Source organism: Talpa occidentalis, unplaced genomic scaffold (assembly GCF_014898055.3).
Source record: "Talpa occidentalis isolate TD23 unplaced genomic scaffold, MPIMG_talOcc4v2.1 talOcc4.350, whole genome shotgun sequence".
NCBI classification, from domain to species: domain Eukaryota; kingdom Metazoa; phylum Chordata; class Mammalia; order Eulipotyphla; family Talpidae; genus Talpa; species Talpa occidentalis.
In genome coordinates, this window is record NW_023603741.1 from 1,370 (window position 1) to 29,281 (window position 27,912).

The 27,912-nt window shown below is 43.1% G+C and overlaps 1 protein-coding gene across 1 annotated transcript; it reads right to left on the reverse strand.

Annotated features, from left to right (window-relative positions):
• Positions 1-27,912, reverse strand: LOC129146678 (E3 ubiquitin-protein ligase RNF216-like; the record flags this gene model as incomplete). The annotated part of the gene is made up of 3 exons (XM_054700206.1): positions 27,425-27,912; positions 10,234-10,331; positions 1-223 (listed from the first exon to the last, which is right to left on the reverse strand). Coding segments are annotated over exons 1-3 (402 nt in total), but the record flags the coding sequence as incomplete, so codon positions are not given.

A 27,912-nucleotide genomic window follows, 5' to 3' on the forward strand; every position in this document is an offset into this window, starting at 1 on the left:
AGTGGGGTCGGTCCAAGAGAGAGCATCTTGAGCACTCCTGGCAAGGGGCTCCTGGAGAGCGAGGGTGCTGGCAAAAATGGTCATACCCATTGATACACTCGGCGCAGAGGTAGCACATTTGGGCACCACAGCGGCAGGACATTCGATTGCAGCCTTCAGATTTGATGAGGCCAGTCCCACACTTGTGGCATTTCTAATACGGGCAGCAGTCATTTTTTCCTCACTGAAAAAAAGAAAATGTAATTAGAGATGGCCTGGAAGCTGAGCAGGAAAGCAAAATGTTACGGCATCAAGTACTTTTTTCTTCCATCTATGATGTTTTAAAGAGTAAAGAGGAGTCTGTATTTTGGAGTCTGATAACTGGGTTCAGTTTATCAGTTAGATAATTTACTCAACTGCTTGGAGACAGTTTCCTTAGTTTTAAATTGAGTAAACCCATTTAATTTGTTTTGAGGATCATAGACCTAAAGCACTCTGGTACAATGTGCAATAACTAGCATCAGTACATGATTGTTATATTTGTTATAAGAGGGCCTGTAGTTTACAAAGAAAAAAAAACTCAGTCTTACTGAATAATGTGCTTTGTATATACAAGTGGGATAATGGCTAGCTGGTTAAGCCTAAACCTTACTTTCATACACACCTTAGACTTTAAATACTTGGCATGGGGGTGGACAGGCATGGCTGGATAATCTAATAGTCAGTCTATGACTTCTGCTGGCAGAGCCCATGCATGGCCCGTGACAGTAGTTGGCAGAGTCCACTTCCATGTTAGAATCCCACATTCTAGACTCCCCTATAGCTAGGGAGCAGGCATGCATATGACTCAATCCTGACAATGGAAGCTCCTGCGAGGTTACTTGTTTTTAGAAAGATCTTAACTGAGAGGGAGGGGCAGATGACTACAGTTCAAACGACAGGTTTGGCTCTTTGTTAAGAGTTGGCAATCGACGAATTAGTTGCTTATTTGGTGCTCTGTTCATGAGTCTAAACTTAACACTTGTCGCCTTGGCCTATAATTGTCTATGTATCTGTCTTCATTTACCAATTTGAGTTCCTTGAAGGCAGAGGGCAGAGGCTGTGCTGCCACTCAGCTGGCATGAAGGGAAGGAGTCAAAAGATATGACTATAGAGACTAAGGGAGAATATGAAGGACTCACAGGGCAGACAGCCCTGAAACTGGACTGATACCATTACTCTGAGCACCTTTCTTCCCTTCCATGCAGGAACTCAAAGTGGTGACCAGGGAAATGCTTCACTGCAAAGACTGTCATAGTCTGGGGGCAAGTTCTTTGCAGACTTCTCCGAAGACTGAGAAAACACAGCCTCCTTCCTTCCACTGTTTCTAGTTTTTTAGCTAAGAGCAGCCAGGTGAGTCTGGGGAAGGCAAGTGTTTTTATTACCGATATTTAGGGCTGCTGTAGTAGATCCTTAGCAGCCAGATTATGTGTTTTAAAAACAGAAAAAAAAAAAAAATTGGTTGCTATTCACTAAGTCTACTTTTTTTTTTTTTTTTTTAAAGATTTATTTATTTATTTATACAAGCACTGGGTACAGTCAGAAGCACAGGAGGGTGAGAGAATTCACCAGAGCCAGAGCAGGGAACAGAACAGGCAGACTGACGATGCACTGCTGAGGGGAGCAGCGGGTGGCAGGAGAGGTCTGCGCACCATTTGGGACCCTCGCCAGTGGCTGGGGATGGAACTTGCGCTGCAGAGGCTGCGGGCAGCTTCACAGCCCAGCGCTCAACCGCTGCACCACCAGGGGAGGCCCTCAGGCCCTCACTAAGTCTACTTTTTGAATGGCCTCATGTGAGGCAGTTTCAAGTTACAAAAGAACAAATGAATTCTAAGTTTTGCTGAACAGAAACATTGTCCAGGAGACAGAGTTTAAATAAAGTGAATTTATTGTCAACTTAATAATATAGCACATGGCCCCATGCTAAGAACTGAAGGTTTTGCTCCTGTTATTGAACTTTAGGGGCAAATACCTAAGGCCTGCTGGGAACATAACATCTAAAATGTGGCTGGGGGCCTCCCTGATGGCGCAGCGGGTTGAGGTCTGTGCCATGAAGCTGTCCGCAGCACTCTGAAGCGCAGGTTTGACCCCGGCCAGTGAGAATCCACATGGTGGCGGCAGACCTCTCCTGTCGCGCCCACTGCTCCCCTCAGCAGAGTATTTCTGTCGTCTGCCTGTTCTGCTCCCTGCTCTGTCTCTGGTGAATCCTCTCCCCCTCCTGCGCTTCTGGCCTTTACCCCAGCTCTTGTATAAAAATAATAAATCTTAAAAAAAAAAAAAAAAGTGGCTGGGGGCCTCCCCGTTGGCACAGCAGGTTGAGTGCAGTGCTGTGAAGCTGTCCACAGACTCTGCAGTGTGGGTTTGATTCCCAGCCAGCCAGTGAGATACCCACATGGTGCGGCAGACCTCTCCTGTCTCGCCCGCTGCACTACCCCTACAGTGTATTTCAGCTCTGCCTTATGCTCCCACTCTCGTCTGGTGAATCCTCTCACCCTTCCATGCCTCTGGCCTGTACCCCAGTTCTTGTATAAATAAAAATAAATCTTAAAAAAAAAAAGTGGTTGGCGCAGCAGGTTGAGCACCACACTGTGAAGCAGTCTGCACCTCTACAGTGCAGGTTCAATTCCTGGCCGGCCAGGGAGAAACCCACATGGCACGGCAGACCTTTCCTGCCTTGCTGCTGCTTCCCCTCAGCAGTGTCTTCCGTCCGTCTGCCTGTTCTGTTCCCCGTTCTGTCTCTGGTGAAGTCTCTCATCCTCCTCCTGTGCCTGACTGTACCCCAGTTCTTGTATAAATAAATAAATCTTTAAAAAAAAAATAAAATGTGGCTGGAAGGCTGTGGTACAAGTTCATTTCTGCTGGCAATTAGCGGGATCTCTACAACCAAAAGGAGCACATAGTTCTTTTTAAAACTGGAGGTGTTTATGCTCTAGATGAAACTGAATTCCATCTAGCCGAGAGATGTGCTTATATGTGCAGAGCAAAGAACAACATCGTGACTCCTAGTGGCAAACCAAATAAAACCAGTAATCTGGGGGAAGGTAAACCACGCCTATAGAAACAGTGGTATGGCTGGTGCAAAATTCTGAAGCAAGCTTTCTGCTAAGGCCACTGGACACAGCAATTGTGTGATACTTTCCCCTCAAGGATTTAAACTTATTGAAAAGCAAATAAAAATTGATAAAAAAAAGAACCAAGGTTCTGATAAAAGTCTCCAATATAAAATGCCATGACCAAAACACAGCAATTTTCTACAGCACAAATTTCTTTGTAAGAGCACCCGAACTGAAGTCTGCCTTTAAGACATTGCACTTTGGTTGCTCGAGGTGCCTTATTCCCTGGGTAATGTGATTAGGACACAACATGTGAAAGAAGTGGTAAAACCCAAAGAAAACAAATTAACACCCCCACCAGTCCCCGCCAAAGGTCCAGTCTACACAGCACTTTCCTCAAGGATTGGCAAGAGGGGCATTTGCTTCCCCTTCTACCAAGCTGTCAGTTGCCACTGTGAAATATAATAACAACAGGTTGAGAAGGGAGAAAGGCACTCCCCCAAATGGATGAAGGAACATATAAAATGTACAACTCAACAGTGCTATAATTCAAATAGTTATTCAATATTGTATGAATATCTATTCAAATCCTCTGCTTTTGCATTCATAAGAACCATGTTAGACAGGGCCAGAATGGGCCTGTACCAAAAAAAAGGAATTTCTATCATGGGGTGTGGTAATCATTGATACAGTAACACGAAAGTGCAAAATAGGACTGAAGAGAAATCACAGTTGATTCTTTTGGGAGGCGGGTGATTTGACAACTAGATTCTAGACTAGGCAGGAAACAAATAGCCCCACAGGATGTATTCCTCTGCAGGACAGGAAGAGAAGCCTGAGTTGCAGCTGTGTCTGCTGACCTCATGCTCAAACAGGAATGTTCACTGCCCTCCTCTATATGACCAATCAATATCCAATGATTTCATTATTCTTATCACTACCTAAGTATGTTGGAAAAGTCTCTTTGAGAGCTGTCTTCATTTTTTTTTTTGGTATACACTATTTAAAATCTTAAATGGCTTTCATTTTTGAGTGTGTGTACATATTTATTGTGGTAGAATACACATAAAATGCACCGTCTGGGGTATGTATAATCACAGTGTTGTGTTAACTATTACCTATACCTAGTTTCAGAACATTTTCATCACTCCAAAAGGAGATTCCATACCTATTAAGCAATCACTCCATTTCTACTTTCCCCTATAACTGCTAATCTGCTTTTGGCCTTTAACAGATTTTCTATTTATGCATAGGCAAATATCCACATCCCTAAGGATAGTTATATGAAACTAAGATTGGCTTTTTAATTAATTTATTTTTATTTTTAAAGATTTATTTATTGATGCTTACAAGAAGTGCGGTACAGGCCAGAGGTGTGGGAGGTGAGAGGATTCACCAGAGACAGAGGGGGAACAGAACAGGCAGAATGATGGAAATACACTCCTGAGGGGAGCAGCGGGCGAGACAGGAGAGGTCTGCCACGCCATGTGGGTTGCTCCATGGCCGGTGAGGAATGAACTGCACTGCAGATGCTGCGGGCAGCTTCACAGTGCTGGGCTCAACCGTCTGTGCCACCAGGGAGGCCCAAGATTGGCCTTTTGTGACTAGCTTTGTTCACTTAGCATACCTTCAAGGCTGATCCATGTTGCAGCATATAGCAGCACTTCATTCCCTTCTTATGGTCGAATAATATTCCATTTAATGGCTGTAGTGCACTTCATTTACCATTCATAAGTTGACAGACGTTTGGGTAGTTTTCACCTTTTGGTTGCTGTGAATAGTGCTGCTATGAGCCTTCTTGTATATGTATTTGTTGTAACACCTGCTTCATCTCCTACCACTTATATTTTATGATTCAGCAACAGCAAAACTGTGTGCACCTAGTTTTTCTTATTTTTAACACTGAGCCGCTGGCAGGATTCTTTGGCTCTGTGGTCCATGGAGATAGGGCTAGTTGGTAGAGAAAGGAAGTGGAAACCCCTGGAATACCCCTCCTTACAGAAAGTAATACCAGATTCTTGTGGGCACCAGTGAAGACTTCAAAGATGCAGGGGAGTTGATTTACAACACAACTCCTTTACTTCTAATTGGCCTGTACAGAAGAATGTGTCCTGGAGAACAGCGTATTACTGTAAACCTAATCAGGTGCTGACTCTAATTTAGCTGCTGTTCCAGATAACATTTTCTACCGGAACAAATAAACATAGCCTCTGGCAACTGGTATGTAGTCATTGATCTGGAAAATGTTTTCTTTGTCCAATAAGTAGAGAATACCAGAAATACTTGCCAAGGACCCTGATCATCTGTAATCGAACAGGACAAACACACTGCTTTATTCAAATACATAGAGTCTAGTGAATAGGAAGCAGCAGGGACACTATGATACATTAATAAAGTGTATGCATGCCAGAGATTAATCCCTTGAAAAAATAGAGATCTATAATCTCGATAATGTTCTGGTGGTCTGTATATCACACTATTCCTTCCAGAATTAAGCACACATTGCTCTATCCTGTATCTGCCCCTGGAAAAGGAAGTCACATTGGGAAGTCACATTGGGAAGCTTTTCTAGATTTTGGAACCAACATTTATCATATTTGGATATGATATTTTGATTCATTTACTGCAAATTCAAAAGGCACCAGATTTAAGTAGGGCCCAGACCAAGAGGGGCTTCCAGGTGCTGGTGGAGCCGATGTGGCTCCCAGTGCCTATAGCAGATCAGGAGAAACTGATAGGAGCTGTCAGCAGAAACTGATAGGAGAATCAGAATGGCAGCTCTGCTACAAAAAGGAACCAGTTCTTCTCCTTCTATGAAACATCTCTTGGACCATAACTCAGTCCCCCCCATACTCATGGGGCATCTTGGAGAGACAACTGCAAGTAGAATAAATCTGACCAGACTCAAGCAAGCTCTGAATGTAAGTAGTTAACTGTTAATGTGCTCATGTCACATTTGTACATCCGGGTGTCTACTTAAAAAACCAAACAAACATACAAAAAAACAAAACAAAACTAGGATACAAGCAGTCTTATTATGTGGTAAGAACCATTTTGGGTGCTTTAATCTTCATAATTATCCTGAAAGTAAATATACTTATGCTCTGTACTTTACAGGTGGGGAAACTGAGACATAGAGAGATTAAGAAATTTGATCAAAGTTCTTAACTACAGTTATCCATAGTGAGCACTCAATAAATCTGCACTGACTTCATGAATAAAACATCCTTCCTAGTGGCACCCAGCAACCTATCCCTCCTCCTAGTTCAAACCAGACAAGACATAGCCACAGCAGCAAGAACAGACATTTTGGGAGTTGGCTCATAAACTTGATGAAAGACAACTAACTCCAAGGGAAGTTTAAGGTATTTTAGTCAAAAGTAAACTGCCAGAATACACATACTGCCTGACAAGATGACTACTTGGAAGGAAGAGTAATCATCAACATGTTTATCACCTCAAAGCCATGCCACTTTAAGCTGCACGTACTCTAAATTATAAAGCCTGCCTAAGAGACAGTGATAAACCTAGATTTGAGAAACAAACTTTAGACTTTTCTAGTTGCAGCAGTATTTGTGATTATGATGTTATGTTATTGTTATAACAACCTTAATTTCATGGCAAAGTCCCTCTGCTAAGTAGGTAAAAATACCACAGGTTTTGAGGACTAGGGCATGGTCATTCTTTTGTCTACCACAGTCTGTTCCTCTGGCCTCCAAAGTTTCATGTCTATTCTGCACACAAATTGCAGTCACCTCATCCCAAAGGTCTCATTGTATTATAGCATCAACTCAAAGTCCCAAATCTCATTTGTATCTCCTAAACTCAACAGTCCCATTTAATAGTCATGGTACAAAAGAGATATTGGTGAGACTTTGGGTATGACCCACTCTGGGACATACTTCCTTTCCATTTGTGGGACTGAGAAACTGAAGAAACAAGTTATCTGCTCCTAAAACACAATGATGGGTCAGGTCTAGGATAACAGTAACAGACATTCTAGTTCAAAGGGAGGAAGAAGATGGAAGGAAAAAAGGAGCTACTATTCCCAATCAATTTAGAAATTCAGTCTGGCAAACACTGTTGTATTTTAGATTTGAGAATGATTCTATAGTTTGAGGCTTACCCTCTGGGCCCACAGCTCTACTCTGTGAGAAATCCTTTTTTCAAGGATGGTAGATGGTTTCTGTTTGTAGAATTTTGGGGAATCTGACAGACAGCTTTCGTTTTGTACTTTCTCTCTCAGTCTAAGCTGGCAGGGTTTCTGATACAAAGTTCTCAAGAACCTTGTAGAGCTCCCTTGTGTGTCACAAGGATTTACTGCATTAGACATGAGGCTCACTCACAGATATTTCCTAGAATCTAATCTCTGTATCTGGCCTCTGTTCAGATGGCTGAGGGAAAATGCTTGAACTTCCTAGACACTCCTTGGTTAGATTGGGGGAAGTCTGTGAGTCATTCCCTCAATCTCTTCAAAGAGCCTTTGTGTGACTGATCTGACCTGAACACATCCTCATTTTATTCCTCTAGAGCATGCTTTTCCTGACAGTGAATCTCTTATTATTAGGGTCTTTTATCATCTCAAGTTATGCTTTTTTGTTAACATCTCTTCCCTCAATCAATTTGTTTCCAATCATATTTTCTATTCTTTAATATTTGCTTGGAAATCTCAATTAAATGTTATTTCATTATTTATAAGTTGTGCTTTTTGCATAACTGCAGGACACAAGTCAGCCAAACTGTCTGCCACCCTGTAACAAAGATTATCTTCCCTACAGTTTTCAAAATCATGTTCCTTAATTCCTTCTGAGTCCTCACCAGCTGAAGGACGTCATCAACATGGTGGAAATGAGATACTGGGATCAATCTCTCCCCTAAAAACAACTTAAAAAGGGACTGATAATGAGATCTGAGTCCTTACCAGCAATGCTGTTAATGTCCATATTTCACTAAAAGTCTATTCATGATTTATATATCCTCCAAGACAGTTATGGTTTTGCCTTTAATGTTCCTCATTGGTAGACTTTTTGAGCCCTCAATGGTAGACTTCTAATGTCCATATTTCTATTAACAATGTGTTCAAGGTAACTGAGGTCTTTTTCTATTAGGCCTCTCAAAATTCTTCCAACCTCTACCCATTGCCAATTAGAAGCCCACTTCCACATTTGAGGTATTTGTTACAGCAGCAATCCACTTCTGCTAACAAAATGCGTATTCGTGTTCTATTGTTGCTGCAACAAATCACTACAAATTTATTAGCTTTATATAATACAAATTTATTATTTTATAGTTCTGTAGGTCAGAAGTCCAGCATGGGTCTCATCAGACTAAATCAAGGTCTTTGGCAGGCTGCATTACCTACTGAAGAGTCTAGGAGAGAATCTGTTTGCTGCTCATTTGGGCTGTTGGCAGAAGGTTGTTCCCTGTTTCTAGAGGCTGCTGCATTCCTCAGCTCATGGCCTTCTTCCTTCATCTTCAAAGCCAGCAATGGGAGATCAAGTCCTTCTCACATTTCTCTGACTCTTTGTCCATCATTGCATGTCCTTCTGACCAGAGAAAGGCTCTCTGCTTTTAAGGAGTCATGTGATTAGATTGGGTTTACCTGGATAAGCCCAAGCTCCATAACCTTAATCACATCTGCAAAATCCCCTTTGCCATATAAGGCAACATATTCACCAGTTCACAGGTGCCAGAGATTAGGGCAGTTACATCTTTGGGGGCCATTAATCTGCCTACTAAACTTGTGGCAAAGAACACAGTAAGTCATTTGCCCAGGTTCAAATCACTGCTAGGCCATTTACTACCTATGTGATCATGTGAAAATGACTTGGGCTGTCTGTGCCTCAGTTGAATTATATGTAAAATGAAGATAACTGTACCAACCTGTGGTGGTGATTTTGGAGACTATCAACTGCTCCACTGTATTTTTTTTAAGTAACAAAACCTGTCCCTTACCCTTCAAATTTATTTTTTTATTTATTTATTTTTTTTTTTTATAGAGGCATGCTTTATTTATTTGTTTGCTGGTTTGTTTGTTTGTTTTGTTTATACATGCACTGGGTACAGTCAGAAGCGCGGGAGGGTGAGAGAATTCACCAGAGCCAGAGTGGGGAGCAGAGCAGGCAGAAGGACCGAAGTACACTGCTGAGGGGAGCAGCGGGCGGCAGGAGGGGTCTGCGCGCCATGTGGGACCCTCCTCCGGTGGCCGGGGAGCAGCCAGGGATCGAACCGGCGCCGCAGAGGCCGCGGGCAGCTTCGCAACCCAGCGCTCAACCGCTGCGCCACCGGGGAGGCCCCTTACCCTTCAAATTTAAACTGGACATAAAGTTACCCCGCTGAAGACTACATATCCTGTCTGTCTTATGGGCGTGTGACCAGTTTAGACCAATGGGGTATGAACAGAAGTAATACACAATACATGTGTGTGTGTGTATATATATATAATTTCTGCATCATGTACAACTTAAAGAATTTGTCTCTTTCTTTTTCCCGTCCTATGGGCTGGAGTGTAAATGTGACTACAACCCATTGACAATCACATGGATGAGAACACCATCGCAGGAAATGGCAAAACAATGAGATAAAGAACCCTGGGTCTTTGAGTGACCTCATGGGACAGATCCACTCCGCTGGCCTGGCAAGTCTGGACTATTATATAGGAGAAATAGACTTCTGTGTTATTTAAGTCAATATATCTTAGTAAGTTTATATTTCTTAAGTGCTCAATCATATAGGGAATGCTGTATGGTAATGGCATGCATCATGACTGATTACATTATTCTGCATTCTGGAGGTTGTAATTCTACTTAATATCTCAGGCCACCAGTATCCTATAGGAAACATAAACATAAGCAACACTAACAAACCCTAATCTAATCAAAATGTTACCTGATTATTTATTTAAATGATAAAGAAAAGAGAAACCAACATTGAATTCATAAATGCAAGGCATTCAACATGTTGTATCTGATCACAGGAACAGCTTTATGATGCTGCTGAGATGAAAAAACAGAAAATGTACAGGCATTAGGTCACTTCCCTGAGATCACTCTAGCCTGGGGTGGCTTGAGATCTTGTCATTCATATGACTTCTCTGCCAAAAAGAAGGTCAATGGGGGTGTTGAGAATTAGTCAATAAGCCCCTCTTAATTATGTTACTCACATAGATGTTCGGTACTTGATGTCATCTTTTTCAGCTAGTTCCTCACAGGTGAGTCCATTGTGCTCTTTCCAGAGTCCCTGACACTTCCTACAGGTTTCCTGGGGATAAAGAAGAAGAAACACAAAGACAGCTCCTGGTGAGTAGATACCAGACAAGTTTCTGCTCAATAATAGGAAATGCAAACTGAGCACCACTTGGCCTGAATTCTTTAAGGATCTCTCTTTTTTTTTTTTCAGCAGAGATAGTTCTAAAAGCATGTCTCAACAAAAGAGGTAAGAACCAGTAGGAGAAAACAGTGGGAGACTCTTCTCTCCTTAGATCAAAAGAAATTATTGTACCCATCACCCAGTTTGTATTCTAAATGGCAGGCACCACTTGATAAAACCACAGAAGTCAGATTTATGACATCTTGGATATTTCAAAATAAAATACTGTGAGCTACTTGAGGGGAGGGGCTGTCTGGGTCTTATTAACACGTGCAATTCCTATGCCCAATGATTCCCTGTTGGCAGAGAACAGTTATTTCTGCTGAATGATTTAGATTAGGATTACTAGGAATCCTTAAGGGAGACATCCCCTTAGTCATTTCTCACTCATAAGCAAGGATGTCATCTTTCAGAGCTTAACCTCATTTGTAAAGATGTTAATTTTTTTTTTTAATTCTAGGAGTCTTCACAGTTTATGAGTTATTTTCTTATAAGCTAAAATTATCTTGACATCAATAACAAGAATTTTAGAAAACATAAATCCAATTTAAATACAGGGAAATCACAACTCTAGTAAGTACAATGAAAGAAGATAGTGTTGTCAGATTAAACTGGGGATCTGATAAAGACTTTGGGGACAGCGAAGGCTTGAAGAACTGGAGTCTGAGATCTGAAAGGTGAGTTAAGGATAGTGGAAGGAGAAGAGCATACAGAACAGAGGAACAGTAAGAAAAGACTCTGGCTGACAAAGCTGGGCAGACTTGGTTCCTGTAGCTTAACTACAGACCTGGCAAAAACAGGCCTGGCAAGGCCTGCAGAGGCAGTTCATGTCAGGCCTTTTAGGTGTGATCATCACCAGCGGAGGCCCTAAATAATTCTTTAAAAAAATTAAAAAAAGAATAAAAAGGAGGTGATGGGAGAATATAGTGAAAAATAAAATCAACTTGAAAGGATACCCAAGAAATTGGTAGTACTTATTTCCCTGAGAGGCTGGAAGGCAGCGGTGGGACTTCTTACTATAGGCCTTTTGTATCTTTTGAATCTTATATAAATGTACTATCTAATTAAAAATTAAATACAATTTTTTTTAAATAGAGGCATGTTTTTATTTATTTATTTGTTTTTGTTTATACATGCACTGGGCACAGTCAGAAGCGCAGGAGGGTGAGAGAATCCACCAGAGCCAGAGCGGGGAGCAGAGCAGGCAGAAGGACCGAAGTGCACTGCTGAGGGGAGCAGCGGGCGGCAGGAGAGGTCTGCGCGCCATGTGGGACCCTCCTCCGGTGGCTGGGGAGCAGCCGGGGATCGAACCGGCGCCGCAGAGGCCGCAGGCAGCTTCGCAACCCAGCGCTCAACCACTGCGCCACCGGGGAGGCCCTTAAATACAATTTAAAGAGAAGTGAAATGGGCCTCCCCTGGTGGTGCAGGCAGTTGAGCGTTGCGCTGTGAAGCTGTCCGAAGCCTCTGCAGCGCCGGTTCAATCCCAGCTGGCCGGCGAGGGTCCCACATGGCGCTGCAGACCTCTCCTGTTGCGCCGCTGCTCCCCTCAGCAGTGTATTTCGTCAGTCTGCCTGTTCTGTTCTCTGCTCTGTCTCTGGTGAATCCTCTCACCCTCCTGTGCATCTGGCCTGTACCCCGGTTCTTGTATAAATAAATAAATAAATCTTTAAAAAAATTTTAAAGAGAAGTGAAATGGAATGCTTAGGGAGGTAAGAGCCTGAATAACCTTTGGTGAATGTTGTTCTTAGGCATGGAATGGGTGGGGTGGGGGTAGAAAGGAGCCTGATCTGAGATTCTATGTTTAGATGACACTGTTTCTAAGGGATACAAAATTCTTTGGTTTTCAACCTTTATCCCATCAGTAAACAGAGGCTAAATCAGTAGTGACTTAATTATTACATACCAAAATGTAAAGTATCATAAAACTGTTTTTAACAGGCTTTACACCTAAATATTCCAGGAAACTGGAGGGAGGATAAACAACAGCTGGAGAATAGATGAGCTGGCATCTGGATTCTAACCTTCAAAACAATACCGACCAGCCACCCACAGATATAACAGCTTGAAAACAATACTTGCCATTTAGATAGTGCTTTACAGTATTCATTGTGATCCAGTTATTAATTCATGTGATTTTCTTTATAAGGAAGAGACCCATTTTCTAGGTGACGCAAAAGACAACCTGGCCAACCTGAGTCAGGGGCCACTATGAAGCCACCGCTCAGTTTTAAAGTCATGGTGGTATGCTGTAGGTCATGTGTGGGTTTTCAGTCATAGTACTTCTCATTGAAGGGTCCAGAGTATGAAGAGAATAAAACTGAAATGTCTTTTGGAGAGACTAGCTAGCTAGATAACAAAACCCACAATTAAAATAAGGCAAGCGAATAAGCAGGCTATGTAAATTTAACATTCTGAGCTCTATAATGTTTCTTTAAAACATACCCTCTCTTCTAAACACAGTGTATTTTACTAAATTGTAACTTTCTCCTCTCAAGGACAGCTAAGTTTTGTGGGTCCCAGACTCAACAAATGCTTCAACAATATTAGGTAAAAGAAATGTTTTGTTTTTTTTTTAAATAACTCTACTGATATTTTTATTTTATTTTTTAAAGATTTATTTATTTATTTATAAAAGCACTGGGTACAGTCAGAAGCATGGGAGGGTGAGAGAATTCACCAGAGCCACAGCGGGGAACAGAACGGGCAGACTGATGAAATACACTGCTGAGGGGAGCAGTGGGTGTGGCAGGAGAGGTCTGTCCCGCCATGTGGGACCCTCATTGGTGACCGGGGATTGAACCAGCACTGCAGAGGCTGCAGGCAGCTTCACAGCCCGGCACTCAACCGCTGTGCCACCAGGGGAGCCCTGAAATGTTCTTGAATGTTTCTAGCATGGAAACATTCTTCAAAGACAGGTTAATGAGAAAATAACAAGGACCATTTTGGAAGGCAGAATTTAGACAAGAAACTTCAAAACATGAAGGGCATGCATATCCTGCCTTTCAACACTCATCAGAGACCTTGCTTTCCATCATCTTAGTGGCATTTTCTGTTCAGGAGAAAACAGCTGAATTCACCGTAACCCCCAAAAACCACAAAGAAAACTTTTCTTTGCTCTAAATAAGGTACATACACACCTTGGCTAACTTGTTAAGGAGCAGTTATTAGCCCATGTCTTCGTGATGGAGCAATTTCTGGTTAAGTTTCACACTGCACTTTAGTACTCAAAAGTACATCAAGGTGTTCTGCCTATTCTTTAGGGTAATTTACAGTATAAAGCAAATACTCCAATGTCTGCCTTCATCCATTTTCTGCCACTTAATTAATGTCTGATGGGCAAGAGGAGAAAAAGCTCAACTTCAGAAAACTTTGCCAGGGAACTGACGTTTCTTAATATAAGTAGCTTCCTCAAAGACCAACACTGGCCTAGGTTATCACCTCATCTAAGGACAGCGGGGCTTCCTGCTTCTGGCAAAGAACCCAGAGAAGATGAGACCAAGGTTCCAAGTTACCAGACTGTCTATATCACTCCAGGCCTACTCTGGCTCCCTGCATCTTACCTGGCTGACTTCCAGCCTTGTCTCAGAAGCAGAATAAGGCAAAAACTACTCATTTTTGAGTGATTTCTCCAATGAGACTTCTAAACTGACTTTCCAGGGAAAAGAAGTTGCTATTTTTTAGGTAGGAGGTCAGAAGCTATGGCCAATCTAATTCTAATCTCTCTGAAACTCCAGTTTTCTACTTTGACATCACAGGTACTCAAAAAATAGGGGCGGGGCAGGGGGGGCGCTGTAAATCCTCTTAAAGTAAAAGTTAGGCTAGGCACCCAACCCATCACAAATGCTTAGTGGACTCAAGGAGTCATAGGCCATGGACTTTCAGGCCATGTGTCTCCAGCTGTCAGAGTCACAGATTTTCCCTGCTTTAAGGCCCAAATGACCTATGGACACCAGCCAAGACCAGAAGAGACTGGTTTAAGACAGGAAAACAGACAATGAGACAAATGCTGGGATTGTTGAGAAAAAATAAACTTGGCAAAATCAAAGCTCAGGCAGAACCAGTAGGTTTTCCTTCCTTTCCCTAATGGAAATGGAGAACTTCTATTTTCTTAGGGCAAGAATGCAGTGTCTCCAGAGGAAGTGAGATATATGAGGAAATCTAGTGAAGCACAGTGGAGTTCACACATTCACAGAGGTATACACACGCAGCGCCCAAGAGAGAGCAAAAGAGGTGGGGCGGGGTAAGTCAAACAGGGCTTTTTGAGGAGATGACATCCTTCATGGCAATGAATAAAATCAGGAGTAAGGAGAACACCAGGCAACTCCTAAGGTATTCCTCCCAAGTGGATTGACATCCCTTTGTGAAATGCCTTTCCCAACTATGACAGGCATAAAACCAAGTACCTAAAACAGAAGCAGATCCTCAGTCAAACATTTCAACAATTAAACATGTTTAATATGTTAATATTTTAATAAGCACAATAGGTTTAGTACACAAAACTATTTTAAGGTATGATTTATTTCATGCCACCCTTTAAATTTTTTTATATTTATCTATGTTTGGAATGTATGCTACAACAGTAGTACATTCACATTATAAACAAACACCACAAACACCAGGGGGCATTCTACTCTCCACTACTTTTCAGACACTGTGGCAATCACAAAGCTGTGCATCTACTGCTCGAGATATTGGAGGGCACAATAGGAGCAGCAGTCTGTCCAGGCTTGTATTTCAGAATGCTTTGGTGGAAACATGAATTTAGATCAAGTGTTGCAGAATGAACAGAACTGAGTGAAGGTGAAGGACAGAGGTTCTCACTTATGTGAGAACACAGGTTTAATTTTAAACTAACTTATTTATTCATTTTTCCAATATCCTCTGAATTTTTATTGTTTATCAAGTGTTATATGAGATGCTGGGGATATAGCAATAACCGAGTTAGACTTAGTTTCTTTCTTCTTGGAGCTTATAGTTTAGTGAAGAAGACAGAAAACAAACAAATAGACAACTGTACAACCATGACAGGAAATTTCAGAGTGGCCAGGGTGACATGAATGTAAAACAGCAGACTTACAACAGCCTGGGGATTAGGGAAGCATCTTTTGAGGGTGTGACACTGAAGTTGAGCCCTGCAGGGTGAGCAGAGTTAGTCAAGTATGGGGGAAGGGGATGAGGGGCACAGGGAAGAGGACTTGTGAAGGCCATGCGCACTGAGGAGCATAAAGGAAGCTGCTCTGGTTGGGGCCTAAAGGAAGGGCTGAGAGAGAACAGCACTGAGTCATGTAGGTAGGAACTGAGGCTAGAGGAAGGAGTTTGGAAAGCTGGACTGAGTGGTGGAAAGTGCAATGATCTGATGTACATTTTTTTTTTTTAATAGAGGCATGTTTTTTTTCATTTATTTTTTTGTTTGTTTGTTTGTTTTGTTTGTACATGCACTGGGTACAGTCAGAAGCGCGGGAGGGTGAGAGAATTCACCAGAGCCAGAGCGGGGAGCAGAGCAGGCAGAAGGACCGAAGCACACTGCTGAGTGGAGCAGCGGGCGGCAGGAGAGGTCTGCGCGCCATGTGGGACCCTCCTCCGGTGGCCGGGGAACAGCCGGGGATCGAACCGACGCCGCAGAGGCTGCGGGCAGCTTCGCAACCCAGAGCTCAACCGCTGCGCCACCGGGGAGGCCCGATCTGATGTACATTTTCGGAAGATCACTGAGACTGTTAATGGTGCACAAAGACCTGCTAGGTTGTAGGATTGTGCAGCAACCCTCTCACTCAACTAGGGCCAAGTTAATACCTTCCAGGGGAATAAGTCCTCAAGCCTAGATTAGATTCTTGGCCAGACTTCCTCAAATGCCATCCACAGTAAGAGACCGGATGGACTAGGATTAACCCGAGGACACCATTTCTTGTTGATGACAGGAATCTATTAGTCACAGAACAACCTTAGCCTGGATACAGTGAGGAGGTGGCTGATCTGGCTCCAGTCAACCAGCTAGCTGCATGTCTCCAGGGCATAGAGGAAGCTTTTTTTTTTTTTTAGAAGATTTTATTTATGCAAACAAGAACTGGAGTATAGGCCAGAGGTGTGTGTGTGTGGGGTGGTGGTGGTGGTGAGAGGAGTCACCAGAGACAGAGCTGGGAATAGAACAGGAAGACTGACTGAAATATACTGCTGAGGGGAGCAGTGGGAGAGTCAGGAGAGGTCTGCGGCACCATGTGGTTAGCAACCCAGCCAGTGATCAAACTCGTGCTGCAGTGGCTGCGGACTGCTTCACAGGTTGCATCTTAAACCCCTGCGCCACCAGGGAGGCCCAGAAGAAGCATGTTTTAAGATTCTCATTAGATGCTCAATGTAAGTGCTATACACCAGAACCAAGTTATCAGTTTCTCGGTCCCTCTTTCAACCAGCCCCTGGGCCTTGACTTGTAAAAACTTGCCAATCCTTTGGTAAAAGGCCACCAGGACTATGCTATGTGAAGATAGCTAACGGCACTGTTAGAGATCATTACCATCACCAAACTGCTTCAGGTCAAAGTTTTGTCAGTGATTCTGAAATTGTTATGGAGACAAATTTCTACACTGGAAGAAATCATAATATTCTCACAACAGCTCCCTCTTCCCTTTTAACAAATACTTCCTGAAAGCTTGCCACAGCACTATCAGGCTCTTTTCCCAGCAGAGGTCAGCGAACAAAGGAAGTCCCTGCCTCCCCCTCCCAGCCCCCAGAGGTGGACTTGTGGGTGGAAGGACAATAGAGAACCTTCTACTTTGTAAGAAGACAATGCACATTTGGGAGGGAACTGAAGCCAGGAGAGGCTGGTGTGTGGATGGGGAAGGTGCCACTTTACACTGGGTGCAAGGAAGGCCTCCTGCAGAGGTGGCAGTCCAGCTCAAATCTGAAGGATATCTGGTAGCAGGAAAATGGAGTGATTGGGGAGAGGAGAAGGAGTGAATATGGAGAAGCAGCTTGCCACAGGCGTCCTGGCTTGCCCTGAGCCAGAACCCAGGGCCAGCATTGTTGGCTTACTGCCAGTGACATACCCCTGACAGACTCAACCACGCTCTGTATAGATGTCCTTTCTCTTTTGGCAACACCTACTCATCAGTTCTCATTTCAAATGCCAGGGGCTCAGGGAAACCCAAATGAGCTGGACGAAAGTTGGCACTCCTTCCATGAGCTCCTGGAGCACTTGGCTCCAACTCTACTATAGCACTTTTAATAGTCTCTTGCAATCTTCTGATTATATCATATCTCTGAGGAAGTAAGCACTTGCAGACTAGTACTATGCCTGCAGATGACTATAGACAGGTTGTAAAGGAGGGTTAAGTTCACTTATTCAAACAATGTTTCCTTGAGAGTCTATTTTGTGCCTCATAGACATTCGCTGGTGAATAAGCCGGCAAAAAATTCCTGATTTTAAGGTGCTTACAATTCACCACAATAGGTCTCCATTATCTTCGGATTTCCAGGGCCTTGTGCTAGGTCTGACCCATACAAGGGGCTAAATGTATAAAAAATTACAGATTTGAAGGCCACGGAAAGACAAGTCATACTCCCCTCCATGCAGACTTACAAATACAGCCCCATTCCTAGGACTTCAATATTTTACATGGGAAGAAAAGCATATGAAAAGTTGGAATACTGATTCCCTCCCCCAAAGACTATTAGTTCCTCTCTTATCAGATCTTATTTATAATATGTAAAGAATGATGATTTTATGAGAAAAATCAAGATATAAGTAAATAAAATGCACACCCTGAGGTAAATTCATGAGTTTAAACCTTAAGTATATAGGCTATGCTGATTTCATTGTGGTTCCTTTCTTTGCTCCCTAACTCTCTTCCCCAGTCTAATGCACAAAATTGCAGAGATCAGTTATGACCAAGAAGCTGGTGGCTCTTGATGGTGCTCAGGAAAATACACATATCTCAATAAAGATGTTGTTTACAGATGTTCTTCTACAGCTTCAATATGCTGAAAACTGATTTTTCTTCATATGAAAGGAGTTTCACAAAGGGTGAACATGCCTATGAGTTGGAACTGAGAAAAATCAGAGTTGGCCTAGTTCTCTGTACCCTTCAGCCCCCCATCTTTCACTGATGTCCTGTTATTATCTGATTACATCACACCTCTATAAGTCAAACTCTCCTTGCAGGGGATTTCTCTCTTTAACTCAAATTAAATAAATAATATCTTGGAGGCAAGAGATCTCTTTTGATTTCTAAGGCCAGAAACTCAAAGCAGGGTACAGCTGATCAAGAGCTGTAAGCAACATTATGAGTCTTCACCAAAGGCCATGCTCTCTATTACAAAGGAATTTCTCTGGGAGAAGATCTCATAGCTTTAAATTATTTTTTGACGGTCATAAAGGCACTAAGTAACAGGGATTTTAAAAAAATGTGTGCACAGTACGTATACCCTCCACTCCTATGTATAGTAGCAAACTTGAGAAAAGAAATCTCTAAATCTTGCTTCTGTAGATTAGAAACATCTTTCTCTAGATCCACCAGGATTAGGTGACAAATTGGATTATGTGGCTTCAAATTTGGTTTCTGTGCTAATGCTGCCCCCTAGGGATAGAAAGTTATAAAGGCACTTACACTGACTTAGGCAATGCCTGAAAACAGACTGGGAAAAGCCTGTTGTCTGCTTTCTACTACACTACAGGGACCAGGATTTCTAAGATAAAGTGACAGGTAAAATCTTTCTGGACTAAATCAAAGCACAGTTTTGCCTTTATGTGAATAACCAAAAACAGAAACGCCAATTCTTTTATAGTAGTTACTCAAATACTAGTGACTATTTCTTTCCAATGACCATTTAACAGAATCTTTGGGACTATATCAGCTATGCCAAGGGCATTTTCAGGTGAACATTTCTTACAAAAACCAAAGACAAATATATGAGTTCCTGGACACTGGGGAATAAAATGACCAAAACAAAACCCCCTGCCTTCCCAGAAGTTATGCAGGGGTAGGGTTAACAGTCATCATGATAAATAAAATACACATTATGACACAATCATAGGTGCTAAGGATTAAAACAGTGGAAGGAAGAATGCAGTGCTGGGTGTAAGAGAGGGAAGCAGTGCTGACTGTAAAGTGCTGAATGCATGGCAGGGTGTCTGGGGTCCGGGAGGCAATGACAAAGGGTTTTGATGCACTCAGAATACACAGAGGCTAAAGAGGATTCTTTCTCCAAGGTTATGAATGAGGTAAGTCCCAAAGAACCCCTTTCTACCGGCACCCCTTTCATGGAGAGCTCTCAAGACTCAGAGCCTCACCTTCATGCAGTGCTCACAGCCTCAAAAGACTGACATGCAGTGGCTGTGCCTAAGCCCCTTCCAAAGGTGTTTGCTCACAGTAGATGCTCAACACAATATATGTTTGTGGAACCAAAGTTACTTCTAGCCATGATTTTCAAACTACAAACTGCAACCCATTGGTGGACTATGAAATTTTTTTAGTAGATCATGAGTAACAGTCTTGTTAAACTAAACAGAAAATATGGAGTGCATTCCACATGTCATGTATCTGTTTTGTAAAACTTGTTCTATAACAAAATTATTGTTTTGGTTATACATACATACATTTATATATGCACTGGTTTTTTACTAAAACATACTCTTTTTTTTTAAAGATTTATTTATTTATTTATTTATACAAGCACTGGGTACAGTCAGAAGCGCGGGAAGGTGAGAGAATTCACCAGAGCCAGAGCGGGGAACAGAACAGGCAGAATGACGAAGTACACTGCTGAGGGGAGCAGCGGGCGGCAGGAGAGGTCTGCGCACCATGTGGGACCCTTGCCCGGTGGCCGGGGATCGAACCAGCACTGCAGAGGCTGTGGGCAGCTTCACAGCCCAGCGCTCAAACGCTGCACCACTGAGGAGGCCCCTAAAACATACTCTTATTATAGGTCACAGTCAAAAGAAGTTTGAAAGTTATTTAGGATTCATTCATTCATTCAAAACCCAAAAAGTGGGCCTCCCTGATGGTGCAAGGGTTTAAGCACTGCACTATGAAGCAATCCACAGCCTTTGCAGCACGAGCTCGATCCCCAGCCGGCCAGGGAGCAACCCACAAGGTGCAGCAGACCTCTCCTGACTTGCCCGCTGTTCCCCTCAGCAGTGTACTTCGGTCAATCTGCCGGTTCTGTTCCCCACTCTGTCTCTGGTAAATCCTCTCACTCCCCGCATTTCTGGCCTGTACCCCAGCTCTTGCATTCATAAATAAATAAATCTTAAAAGAAACAAAAAGTTTTTCTACAGGATTGGAAAAGTTCTTTCTCATAAGAATTCTGAGGAATTGAAAAAAATGGTCTCTTCTCAGTTTACCAGGAGGTAATGCTTTTAGTGAGGAACAGCGCATGAGAACCAGGCAGAACAACAGCAAAGTAATGTATTAGGAAGTGGTGGGTCTAATAATAGACCATCTCGAACTGTCAAAAATAAACACTGCTAGAATTTGGGTAGAAACAAACCCAGGCAGGTCTGATCTTAACTCACTGTAAGAGATCTCTTTTGATTTCTAAGGTCAGAAATGCTCCAGGAGCTGCTTCCAGGAGTTTCTGGGAATCTTGGCCTTGCTTGGGATTCTACTTTTGATTGTGTTCTGGAAAAGAGGTTCTAGATCTCAGGGAAATCAAAAGATGCAGTTCCACAACATGCTTGGGGATTGCAGCTAATATTTTCATGGTGTTAGCTAACTAGGTAGGGGTAGTGGAGGAGGCAGACTACAAGGGTCCCTCATGGATCAGAACTTGGAGAGAAACTACCCTTCTCCCTCAGAGTCAAAAATAAGAAACGCTATATATTTCTTGGAGGTAGATAGACAATTGGCAGAAGGACTTAGGGAGAAAGACTGCCAATCAAATAGAAGGCACAATCAAGGAGCAGCTTCTAATGCATAGCTCCAACCAACCTGAGGACTGGAAAGGTACAACTTGAGCTGAGGTAAGAAAAAAGGGAAATCAAAAATTTATCAGTTTGTACCCATATGAGGGAGAGGGAACTATACAGGTCAACTCAAGTATCTCTGGCCTTGTCACTGCCTCCTTTCTGCAGCTGTGACGAGCCATAAGATGACTGGATCCACTCTGTCTTGGGTTCCCTTTCAGATGTGCCTGTGGGGATGGACATCATGTGCTGAAAGGCCAACTTAAGTGTCTCTGTGGCAATTATATTTGTGACTAAATTAGTATTCTGGTTTCCTTCTTAGTCTTGTGTGGACCTGGTTTGCGCCAGTCTCGTGCAAGCTCATTCTTAGGTGTTCTGAGAAAATACAACTTCTGAGACAGTTATGTCAAACCAAACTACTGATCCTGGCACTCAATTTTTGTGCATAAAAGCATCTCTGGGGGGCCTCCCTGGTGGCTCAAGGGGTTAAGCACCGCACTAAGAAGCAATCCGCAGCCTCTGCAGCACGACTTCGATCTCTGGCCGGCCAGGGAGTAACCCACAAGGTGAGGCAGACCTCTACTGTCTCGTCCGCTGCCCCGCCTCAGCAGTGTATTTCAGTCAGTCTGCCTGTTCTGTTCCCCACTCTGTCTCTGGTGAATTCTCTCACCCCCCGCATCTCTGGCCTGTACCCCAGCTCTTGTATTCATAAATAAATAAATCTTTAAAAAAAAGAAAATGCTTAAAAAAAAAATAGCATCTCTGGGGCGGCTAATAAAAGACACAAATTCTGACTCTGGTCCTGATTGGGCCCAGAATGCTGCATATGAGTCATTTCTTGGGATTCTCTCACAGTTAGCTTAAAGACTGTGTTTTTGAGAAATCTTGTCCCAGATCACAGCACTGCTGCCTTGTGAGGCCTTGTCCCGGTGACATTCCACTAGGACAGTATCAACTACTCCCTTGGTGATTTTTTTTTCCATCATGGAAACAACAAATAAATGCTTATTGACAGCTCTCATCTAACTGGTTGCCAGTATCCTTTCATGGATTCCTGAAAAGATAGAACACACACTTTTTGTCACTCTTTTTTTTTTTTGGCCAAAACCAGGGAAAAAGATCTTTTGAACACACCATCCACTTTCATCTTGCCTAGGTCTAATGACATACTATAAGGCGGAAAAGTGCAGAAACCAGGCCCTATTACACAGGCAGGGATGAAGGCCACCTCAGCAATTCTCCTGTGCTAAGGAAAGACTCTGGAGACAGGTTGGAAGATTTATTCAGCTGGTGTGAATGACCAGGTCAGATGAAAGTGCCACCCAGGTGGGAGTACAAGTTAGGAAAGAGGGAAGCAGAGATTTCATTACAGTTCATTCCATAGGAGGTGATAATTTGAAGGTACAAGGGCAGCTTTAGGGGCATCTGTATAGCTTGCAGGGAAGTAGACACCCAAAGTCAGAAAGACTGGGCCTCGGTGGTGCAGCGGTTGAGCGCTGGGTTGCGAGGCTGCCCGTGGCCTCTGCGGTGCCGGTTCGATCCCCGGTTGCTCCCCGGCCAACTGAGGAGGGTCCCACCTGGTGCGCGGACCTCTCCTGCCGCCCGCTGCTCCCCTCAGCAGTGTACTTCGGTCCTTCTGCCTGCTCTGCTCCCCGCTCTGGCTCTGGTGAATTCTCTCACCCTCCCACGCTTCTGACTGTACCCAGTGCATGTATAAACAAAAACAAACAAACAAACTAATAAATAAAAAAAAAAAACATGCCTCTATCAAAGTCAGAAAGACTTAGGATTTACAATACCCTTTGTGGGCAGTTCTAAGGGTTTCTGACCTAGGCTTTTACCTTTTTGCAGAAGTTGTCAAAGAGACTAACACCCATAGGATAGTCACAATAATCTGTTTTCTCAGGAGGCAGCCTGGGCTACTCACTGAGCACTATACCACACACCTTACTGGAAGAGCCCATGAGGTGAATAATTATAATCAAATAAAAAACTGTTTCAAAAAGGTTTGGACTAAAAGTTTTGGTGCTCAGGTTAGGAAGGCTCTCTGGGATAGCAAAGCATGATTAGAAACCATACTTTGTCAAATGTTAAAGCTAGCAGAAGAAAATGCAGACAAATACCTTTATATTCTTAGGATTTCTTAAACAGGTTCCCAAAAGTAACACACTAGAAAGGAAAAAAACTGAACTGAATAGTTTTATTCTAAGGAGGACACCGTAGATGAAGATAACACATCAAAGACTAGGAGAAACATTTAAAACATTTAAACCTGGGCCTCCCCGGTGGCATAGCGGGTTGAGCGCAGCGCAGTAAAGCAGTCTGCAGCCTCTGCAGTGCGGGTTTGATTCCGGCCGGCCAGGGAGATACCACATGACGTGTCAGACCTCTCCTGTCTCACCCGCTGCTCCCCTCAGCAGTGTATTTCAGTCAGTCTGCCTGTTCTGCTTCCCGCTCTGTCTCTGGTGAATTCTTTCACCTTCCCATGCCTCTGGCCTGTACCCCAGCTCTTGTATAAATAAATAAATCTTAAAAAAAATAAACAAACAAAACATTTAAACCTGAAACAGGATTAATAACTAGAAAGTACAGGGAACTGGTAAAAACTGAAAAGTGAAAGATATAAAATCTAGTGGAAAAAGAAGTTAAAGGTATGGAAAGGCAAGTCACAGCGGGGAGATGTGCAATGTTTGAAGTTGTCAGAGAAATGCACATTAACAGATATTAGAAAGTCAGTCAATGTCAAGTGCTGTCAAGGCTGTGGGTCAAAGGGAACCATATGCATAACTGGAGAGGAAAGAAATGGAACACAAGGCTACAATGAGGTATTTCAGGGTCTATGGCAGCAGAAAGTGGGGGGACGGGGTACACAGGAAAATGAATGAGATGCTGTCTGTGTAAGCTAATTATGTGATCCTGAACATGAGTGAAGAAACATGCTCACAAAAACACAGCCTCCAAAGAGGAGGCAGGCTGGGAGATTTGAAAAAGGAAAGAGAATGAGATCTAATAAAAACCATACAAACATGCACGGAATTCTGTTTTCTCAAGAGGCACAGGTATCCAAGGATATATATTTAAAGTGGATGTCTAAGGGGAGAGGGATAAAAGTAGGGATAGGAAATGAAGAAGAAATAAAAATACAATAAGGGAGAGTCCTACACAGCTGATGGTGATGGCAAGCACTGAGATGGACAGTGTGACTGACTCAGATTTGCAGAGTTGGGGTAGTCAGCCTCACCCCAAGACTAAAGATACTGCCCCTATGTTCTGGGCTCAAAGCATTATTATTGTTCTAATCCACCCTAGGATTTAAAAACAGGTGTAGAATGACTGGATTAACCTCCGTAATTATATACTAGAAGGGAAAGCACTACCTATAGGGCATAAGTACAAGAGTGACAGTGTATTCTGGGGTATATAATTCACTAAAGGTTTCTATTTTAGCTAGAAGGTTTGGGGATTCATTTCATTGACTTGGTCTAAAAATGACTTTTACAAAAGCAGAAAAATTTTTGAGAGTTAAAAATCAAAGTAATAACAATGCTCAGAGTCTCAGCGCATGAATCTTCCAGCCTAAGCTACCCAATTATTTCAGGGTCTACAGTTTCTGAGAATTTGCCAGTGTGCTTCTTTGAAGCCTCTATCAAGAAAACAAAACTTACAGAAAAGGAAAAAGATAATACTGGATGATTTTGCTCATATGTGGAATACAGAGAAACAAAACTAGGAACAGAAAATCAAAACCAAAACAAACCCTAGAAATCCGACTGTAGAATTGAAGCTACAAGAAGGGAAGGATGTAGGTTGTTGCATGCAGCACTGACAGAGGAATTAAGAGGCTTGGTGACTGGTGAAAGTCTGTAAGTTATTAGGACTGGGTATCTAAAATGGGAAGATGACAAATGAAAGCGATAAAGAAAGATGATACATACAAGAGGTTGGTAATCTCTATTTTTTTGGCCAGTAGTAATATCACACCCATCTCGCCCTGCCTAAGTATTGAGGCACATCCTACTTGCATGTTTCTCTGCAGTTGCCTGATAAAATCCAGAATTCCTGTTATATTTTAGTTTTAAAGTGACAACAATCTAAAGCCCTATTGGTGTGGAGCTTCCTGGAACCAAGAGAGATACAAGTAACTGGCTCAACTCTGAGTACCACTCAACCACTCAAGTAGATAATTCTCAGAAATTTCTTGGCTCAAAATCTATTAATCATTAATGGATTAGAATTGCAATATCCATGTAACATAAGATTACAAGCAGCAGATTCCTGGAACCACAAATTTTAGCTCTTAACACACAAAAAAAGGAAGCCCTCAATGGAAATCCAAATACAATCTTTCTAATATAGTTAGTCTTAAGGGAGTTATTCATGTCTAAGAGTGTATGTATGGGGAACCTCCCTGGTGGCGCAAGGGGTTAAGTGTCAGCACTATGAAGCTATAAATATTTAAAATAAAAAAAAAAAGTGTATGCATGGGAAGAACAGTCTCCACGGTTGTCAAAATTGGTAGTTAGACTTTTTTTTTTAAGGTTTATTTATTTATGCATACAAGAGCTGGGGTACAAGCCAGAGATGCAGGGGGGGTGAGAGGATTCATCAGAGACAGAGTGGGGAACAGAACAGGCAGGCTGACTGAAATACACTGCTGTGTGGAGCAGCGGGCGAGACAGGTCAGGTCTGCTTTGCCATGTGGGCTGCTCCCTGGCCAGCTGGGGATCGAAGTGTGCTGCAGAGGCTGCAGATTGCTTCATAGTGTGGTGCTTAACCCTTGCGCCGCCAGGGAGGCCCTTTTTCTTTTTAAGATTTATTTTATTTATTTATGCACCCAAGAACTGGGTGTAGGTCAGAGGTGCGGGGGTGGGGGGGGTGGGGGGGGTAAAGGATTCACCAGAGACAGAGTGGGCAGCAAAACAGGTGGACCTACTGAAATACACTGCTGAGGGAGCAGCGGGTGAGAGAGGAGAGGTCTGCTGCACCATGTGGGTCAGCTCCCTGGCTGGGGATCGAACTGGTGCTTCAGTGGCTGCTGATAGCTTCATAGTGCTGAGATTTAACTCCCTGCACCACCAGGGAGGCCCACACAGACCCTTTTTTTTTTTTTTTTAAGATTTATTTATTTATTTATACAAGCACTGGGTACAGTCAGAAGCATGGGAGGGTGAGAGAATTTGCCAGAGCCAGAGCAGGGAACAGAACAGGCAGACTGATGAAATACACTGCTGAGGGGAGCAGCGGGTGCAGCAGGAGAGGTCTGCGCGCTATGTGGGACCCTCACCGGCGGCCAGGGATTGAACCGGCACTGCAGAGGCTGCGGGCAGCTTCACTGTCCAGCGCTCAACCGCTGCACCACCACAGGAGGCCCTACAGACCTTTTTTGATACTGAGTTTGGATAATGATTTCTAGAAAATCTCAGAGCAGGAGAACAGGTACTTAAAGAGAGGCGGAGTTGCAAGCAGCATTAAAGCAGGACAGGGATAAAACAGTTCTTCCTATTATCTCTCCCCATCACTACCTGTGGTGTCCCCTCTTCCCCCTTCTATGCACACTCCTGTGACAGGCCCTGCATGTTTGTACTTCCTTATCTTCTTTATAGCCTCCCTGCTGACCCTTCAATCTTTCTCCAATGACATTCATTTCCCCTTTCAGAAATGAGCTTTATAATGAGGCAGAGGCCACATCTGGGCCTTCCCACTGAGGAAGACCCCCCACTTGCTCTTTGTTGGATTCCCTGGGAAAACACAATCTCTAGTTTTTTTTTCTTTCTGCTCATACAGTGTTTGGCTGGGAGGATTTTTTGGTTTACCACTCTGGGTGGACAGATTGGATATAAAAATGACACAACAGAAGTTAGTTTTCAGAAGCTGACTTTTTTAAAAAAGGTAATGTTTTCTTGTGGTTTCAGGAGTACTCTTGTGGTTTGAGGTAATTGGAAGGTACCATTAGATTTCCTTCCTTTTATTTTAAAAGTTTACCTGCCTTCCCTACCTGCTGGCTCAACTCCTGAAAGGAATAAAGGCAACTCGAGGTAACAGAAAGGATGGAGGCTTTGGAGAACACGGCAAATGGCTTGTTGCTACTCACTGCTCTGGGCAGGCTCCCAGGTCTCTTCTCAGACTCTTCAGATCTGTCTAGAGTAGTGTTAAGGTTTAAATGAGAAAACATGTTGCCTCTGGTATGGTGTCTGGCACTCAGAGGCTGTCCCTTTGAAGGCTGACCTCACCAGGCAGCCTGACTTCTCACTGCACGCCTCACCACTCTGTCATTTGTGTTTCTTATAGGGAGAGCTTCGGCAACAAGCCCAGTTTTCCGTGTGGCTTTTATTTGATACTTGTTCGTCTTGCAATCTGGATGTGTCTCTTTTTCTTCATTTTTGCTCATAGGCTTGCAGGGCAGATTCTATGTGAACATCCTTCACTTAAAATATTTATTTACTCAGTAACCATTGGGGACCAAGCAGAGTGTTGGAGGCTGTCACAGTGCTTGAGGTTTTCAAATTGTGTGCTTACATACACCTCCAATACCTTTGAGCAAATACTCCTTCAGTTGTGGACCCTGGCAAAACTGCCTGG